Genomic DNA, 7,259 nt, shown 5'->3' on the forward strand with positions numbered 1-7,259 from the left:
AACATTAATTTGAAATATGTATTATCCTTTTGGATGGGTGTCATGGGATGCCTAACACATTCCCCAAATGTAAACGAACTTCCAAATCTTTTATTTCTGGTTTGAGATGTTTATTTTATTTCCAAGTTAAGCTTAGGAGCCTTAGGGTTTTCTAAGTTAAAATTATGAAATAAAAATTTATTGAACTTAATTGACTAGTTACACATTAGAATTTCAATGGTTGGTGCCAACTCCTTAAATTGAATATAGGTGTAAATGCTCACACTAATACACCCCACCATAGTATTGCACATGTCTTACACAGTTACACACCCATTTGCCTTACGCAAACGCACACATGCGCATGTCGCCGAGTAAAGCGTACCAAAGCCATTGGAACATATGTTGAAAAACAGGACAAGCCACTTGCAAGACAAGTTGTCTCGCGAATTGCTTAATAGAATTTTGAATCTCCTCACGTGCTCCTCACATGCTCCATTTGCATGACTAAGTGTCTTGCAAGTCATCTCGCAAAGTGGCACTTCTAGCTACTCTTCATGTGATTTCTAAGCCCAACCAAATTACAAATAAAACCACAAAATATATAGAAAATGTGCATTAAAATACAAAAAAAAAATTGCATGGAATAAAGTCAACAAAGAACTTGAAAAATTACAGACTTAACATTAGCATTTGATGCCCTCTTGCTCTAATATTCTTCGCATTATACACTTCTAAAAAATTATAAAATTGTCTAAGGGTGATCTCTATGGATGTAAACTGCGATATGCATTCCTTAGTTCCAAGAGTCTAGACCACCTCTTATCGCTAGAACCTGCATATTGTCCACCAATATCTGCAAAGGCAGTACATTTGTGAATGCCTTGCTTGCATTAATTAATTGCTAGTTTAATGTTGTCAAAAAGAAAACAAGATTACATTGCAATGTAGGATTTGATCTCTCACACAACTCCGAACAAGTATCCTGCAGCATAGATTTTAAGAATTTATCAAAGGGTTCTAATGATATTCGTCAAATAAAAAAACTTGGTTAGTAAGTTGTACTTTTACTGATGGGTGGTAAGACGGATGTGTCTTGTACTAGCGAATCAAGGTCAGCTTCATATCCAGGTTTAACATATATCACCTGCTAAGGCAACCATGTTAAGTTCGTTTTTAAGGTAAAAGAGATAGATAGAGTGAAATGAGAGAGAGTTTAGAGACTTAATGATGGATCATCGCCCCCGATTTCAGGTAGTTGATTTGCATCATTGTCTCTGCTTGAAGGAAGAACCCATACATTGAAGGTTGTGTCAATCTATTACATAATGTACGAAAGTAATTAGTCATGCAAGTGCTGCATAATATTTCATAGCATATTGTTCCTTCTGGAAACAGATTTGTCCTAATTAAACTGAAATCATCTTTCTTGAAAAATGAATAACTACCTCTCTGCAGTATGGTGAGGCACAGAACTACTACATTTTCTTGTGAAGGATGTAAGAATCCTTCCATCCACTGAAAGACCAAAGCTCGCGTGCTAGCAAAACAAAATAGAATCATAATTAGATACTCATACAATGCATAATATAGGACGAAAATTTTGGTGTGGGTATTAACGAGTAAGTAGATATTGCTGAACACACACCACCCCCCCCCCCCCCCCCAAAACAACAAAAAAAACACACCAAAAAAGGAAAAAAAGAAAAAAAAAAAAAGAAAGCGGTGAAGTCCATTGAGATTTTAATACACAACACATTAAAGCCCCTAGCTTATTAATAATGCTATGTGTGAGAGGGTGTCTACACTATGCTTTGAACTTTGAAATTGTTATTGCCATGTATAATTAACTTGAAGGATCATAATTTTATTAGCAGTCATTTCCACCATCACTTTTGTTTTAGTAACTATTATAATATATAGTACGAAAAATGAACAAAGATAAAAAGGTTGTGCCACAACTCACCAAATTCCACTTCTGCATGGTCTAGGAAAGGTTCATTGGTAGACAACTTTACTCTTAATTTTTATTTTTAAATAGAAAAGAAGATACTTTTCTCAAACTAAGTAGAAAAAAGAAAGTGTAGTTGTGAATGATTTTTCTATATTTTTTTTGATAGGGTGTATTTGTGAATAACGGCATTATATAAACATAGAAGCATTAATTATTACAGGGGAAAAAAGAAAAGAGAGTTTAACCTTCTTCTTTTTGAGAGTTACATAATGGATACATACTACGGGACTTGTTTTCTAAAAAATTTAGAGCACTTATACAATGTTTAGAAGTTTAGAGGAAGAGAAGAGTAGAAGGGAAATGATTATACTCCATCTTGAATAAATGTTTTTAAAATTAAGAGAGGTGAGAATAATTAGTCTTTTCATAATTTGTAATTTTGTTAAATGTATAGGGTAAATTTAGTAATTCATTTGATCAAATATTTCTATACTCTACTATTCTACCAAATCTCTCCAATTTAGGAGAATTAAAAATTAAGGGTTAGAAGTAGTTAAACTACCTCCAAATTCCTCCAAATCCCTCTTCTCCTTCCTTAAAAAACATCCAAACAAGCTAATTTAACTTACTCCCCCTTCATCTACCCCAAAAAAAAAGAACCACCAAAATATACATTAAGATGATTCATAACGAAAAAGTTGTTGTCTCAAAAGAAATAACTAAAATTTGTAAAGATAATAATAATAATAATGTTAAAAGAGGAGTGTGAGTCACCTTGTGGATGGTAAGGTTGATAAAAAACTTGTGTCTTATCTATTTTTTATGTTCATCTTCCACAAATCTTGCAACCGGAGGTCCTTCAGAGACAGAAGGTAGTCGCAGGTCCATTCCCCCTGCCATCTCCCGTCGGATGTTGATATTTTGATCATTCCGGCGTGGATTCCTGCTGCTTTTTCTTTTAATCTTTTTTTGATTTATTGAATTGTAAACATCCGGTACAAATAACATTAGTCATGACTCATGATCATGAGAGGAACCAATCAATGCGGCCTATCATTATAATAGATAGCTCACTCAAAAAGAACGGTATAAGCTAAAGCTACCAAAGTGCTTGCTGTGCATGCATAGGTATTAAAATTTATGCTAGATTCTATAAGTTTATCTTTACATATAAGAATTCTATAAGTTAATCTTTACTAAATAAAAAAAAAAAATAAAAAAAAAAGAAGAAGAGAAGAAGAAGAGAGAGAGACCAAACTTCTAGATTCTATAGTTATTTGATCATCTAAATTCAGCTAAAGAAAAGGTGTAGAATGTTTCCAAGGCGACAAGGCATCTCGTGCATGATTGTACGTAGTTTGGCTTTAACATTTAATTGAGCCAGTGGGAAGCCGTGTTTTGGCATTTAATACTAAAATAGTTGCTTGTTTGGTGTTAAATTTGGCCTTTCAACGTAGTACTAGTAAAAAATTCTTGTAAAACACACACATAGATGGGTCATGGTTCTGGAAAGAAATACAAGATCTTAACAGATTGCAGAGAGTGAATTCAAAGAAGAAAAAGTAAAATCAACTCCCAAATGGGGTTCACAATACCAGTGAGAAGTCATTTCTTTTTGAAGCGGCTCTGATTCTGCACTGAAACTTGAGGGATTTAGCCTTAGTTGGGTAGGAACTGGGAATTGGGCTGACGTTTCTTGCTGATACCAGATGGCCAACTTCTGCCATTTCTCTCTCTCTCTCTCTAAAAACCAAGTGTGTGATAAGTAGGAGACTACAACCTTATCTTCACATATAAAGTGGGATTTTTTCCTCCCTTCCTCCGTACCTTGATTTTGGTCTATGGTTGACCTTTTTCTTTTGCTAAATTATAATTCTTTTCAAACTTTTTAAAAAAATTTAAATGTTACTCTTTTTAAGTTTGTTTTTTCTTTCTTTTTTTTTTTGGGAAAAATAAAACTCTTTAACTTACATCCATTCCTAATACCTTCCTATCTTTATACCTCCTATCTTTATACCTTAATTCCTGACTTAATTTCTAGTATGCAGACTCATGTAAGAAGCCCAATTTGGTTCCTAAACTTAAACCAGGTGGCAAATCTCAAGAAAAGAGAAAGCGGGACATGCAACTCATAAGTGCGGGGTGATGCACCCACACCGTCTATTAAATAATTATTAAATATATTATCTATTTATCATTAAACATTTATTTTCATATAATGTTAAATATATATATATATCAAATTGAGATTAATAATGGATAATAAAGCAAATTCATGACTATTAAATGATATTTAGAAATTAGAATACAAACCAAGAATATAGATATTTATTAATTCCAAATTCACTATTACTATTCAAATCATGAATCCTCTCTGTCTTGTGAAACAGTATTCAATTCTTCTTGTTCTTATATCCTGGTCATGTTTTGCAATTTTTTTTTAAAGAAGACATGCATGCAGAAGTGTCCCAAGTGTGCAATTGTCTGACATAGATATGACACCCCAAATGAAGTGTCCGTACTTCCTAGATATGAATGCTCTTAGAGGTTGCTATTTTCCATGGTTTAAGATTTTGAAAATGGGGTTTTAGAATATCAGTGAAAAACTATTGAGAAAATTAACATTCATGCATTGATCTTTCTATATAGATTTGTAAATAGTATCTAATTCCCAGGTTACAACAACATTACTAATTTTCTTTGGATCACAGTGCTCAACAACTGTGCTGGTATTGATATTGCCCTTAGAGCAGCCACTCCACGAAAATTTGCTCCAAGACTTACTGTATCATTTTGGATTGCGTGAATTGATTCAAGGTTATTTAAATTTCACCATTTAAAATAACAACTAACATATTTGGCATTTGGCTTTAAAAAAGAAAGAAAGGTATGCATGTACATCTAAGGCAAAGATAAAGACTATCCTAAGATGACATGCAATCCATCCTAGAATGACATGTGAGAAATAATGTAAAGGAATGACATGTAAACTACTCTATAATGACATGTAAAAATTACATGCAATATATCCTAGAATGACATGTGCAATCTAAATTATAATAGCATGTAAATGACCTATATAACATGAATAATTTAAATAAGAGATAGAAAATATACCCTGCGCATTTAAATTTACATTAAATCATACTAGGCATCACATTTATTTGCATGCCAAGATCAACAAAGTAGGATGTTTGTTAAAAGGAGAGGGTTATGTTTGGCTTTTAGAGTGCCCATGAACTTAATGGATTTAAGCCACAGGCAAAGCATCACACTTTTAAAACACCCAAAATAAAGTTCCTATGAATTTTTAATCTACAAAAAAATATCTCTTAAAAGGAAAAGGATTAAAGAAAAATGCATAGGATTTCATATTTTTTAAAAGATTCCCAAAAAGGGAGAAACAAAATTCCTATGATTTTTAATTTTTAAAAGAATCCCTAAAAGGGATAGATTAAAAATATGTGCACACCCAAATCTCGGTTAATAGGCTAACTATTTTGCTGGGCTCACAATTTACTTGTTGTAGTGGGTGTATGGATATCCTACAATGGGAAGCTCCTAAGGTTGAAAGTTCATACTCGTAATACAACTACCTACCTTCTTCTTGAGGTCGTTTTTTATTGGTTTTTTTTCTCTTCCTCTCTAAGTCTCTGGTTCCTCACCCTCCAATGTCTAACCCCTTTCTCTTCTATTTTGCTCCTATTTATAGCCTTCCTTAGTAGGTCAATGATGATTTCTTTTGATGATTTTTCGTGCGGGTGGGGCCCTTTAGGATTATTCCTAACAAAAAGGGGCCCAACTTTGGGAACAGGTACATCAGTTTTGGGGCTTGCAACAAATGCTAGATGTTGCTCGGCGGCAATATCCCCTAAGGCATTACCAAGATACCCCAGAGTGGGCTCTGAGCAATGTCGAATCTCGAGAACTAAACAGCCCACGACCCAATCCACCGAGTATCATGGATTAGGCCCGCTAGGGAACTATTATCCGACCCACTACCCATGGGCCCCCCAATGATGGGCCCCCTAAGGCATTACCAAGATACCCCGGAGTGGGCTCTGAGCAATGTCGGATCTCGAGAACTAAACAGCCCACGACGCAATCCACCGAGTATCATGGATTAGGCCCGCTAGGGAACTATTATCCGACCCACTGCCCATGGGCCCCCCAATGATGGGCCGATAATGGTACAAATTAAAAATCCAATGAGTTTTGTGTTTTTGGTAAGGTTCCCTAAAAGGGAAAAGATTAAAAATCCCATGGTTTTTTTTTTTTTTTTTTTTTTGTGGCAAATTATAGTAAACTTATATGTGATTAGGCCTATTTTCACCTTACCTATCTAGTGTTTAAAACTTAACACATTGCCAATTTGAGATTACCTACGTTAGTCTCCTGTTACCTATCTATGTTAAAAACAAGAGTAAATATGTATTTTTACTCCATTTTTATATCTCGCTTCTCCCAAAACATTAAAAAAAATCAAGAAAAAACAAGATTAAAATGTGCAATGGGTAAAAAACAATTATGAAATTTCTTAAAACTTCAACTTGTATTTGAACTTATCATCTCAACCACAAACAAACAACTAATTATACATTTGAAAGCATGATAAAGCCATATGAGAAAAGACAAGTAACAACTTAATATAAATCCAATTTTTACACAGCAATGAATTGTTTTAGATACAAGTGCTTTAGCAAAAACAAAAAAGAAAAAAGAGTCAATGATAGTTATGGACTCAAAACAAAAATCCATGAGTGTATTTATCATTACTTCCTTTGGATAAATCAATTGGAAAAAAAATAAATTAATTAAAACACCAAATCTAACTCAACAACCTTCCAATAAATCAAATCAAATATCCTACTCCTCACATCCTTGCCAACAAAAATTAAGAACCTAGAAAAGTTCAAAAACTAAAAACCTAGAAAAGTTCAAAATCCCAAAAAAATTAACAAAATTCAGTCTTTTTCGTGTATATATATATATAACCAATCTTGTTTTGGAGTCCATTGCAATAAAAAAAAATAAAAAAATAAAAACCCTAGAAAAAACTAACACAGTTAATAAACCCACTCTTCACTCTCTTTGATCTCAAACCAAAACCTAGAAAACTCTAACTCCTAAGACCCACAATACCATTCCTCAGATTATCAACAATTTTCAATCTAATGGCTTTTTGACGCAAGAAATGGTGGCTTGTTGCTTAGGGGTTGCAACAAGAGAGAGAGAGAGAGAGAGAGAGAGAGAGAGAGAGAGAGAGAGAGTGTGTGTGTGTGTGTGTGCGCGCACGTGTGTGTGTGTGTAACGCCCTAACCGCCCC

The 7,259-nt window shown here is 33.9% G+C and overlaps 1 protein-coding gene across 1 annotated transcript; it reads right to left on the reverse strand.

The window, feature by feature from the left end:
• Nucleotides 1-737: 737 nt before the first annotated feature.
• Nucleotides 738-3,690, reverse strand: LOC112035034 (large ribosomal RNA subunit accumulation protein YCED homolog 2, chloroplastic). Its single transcript, XM_065768667.1, is given in 9 exon segments — nt 738-835; nt 919-1,126; nt 1,208-1,297; nt 1,428-1,451; nt 1,454-1,519; nt 2,708-2,772; nt 2,775-2,862; nt 2,864-2,896; nt 3,529-3,690. Coding segments are annotated over 8 exon segments (594 nt in total). The 5' UTR covers nt 3,661-3,690; the 3' UTR covers nt 738-835; nt 919-1,030.
• Nucleotides 3,691-7,259: the final 3,569 nt, after the last annotated feature.

Source organism: Quercus suber, unplaced genomic scaffold, assembly GCF_002906115.3.
Source record: "Quercus suber isolate HL8 unplaced genomic scaffold, Cork oak 2.0 scaffold_984, whole genome shotgun sequence".
Classification (NCBI taxonomy): Eukaryota; Viridiplantae; Streptophyta; class Magnoliopsida; order Fagales; family Fagaceae; genus Quercus; species Quercus suber.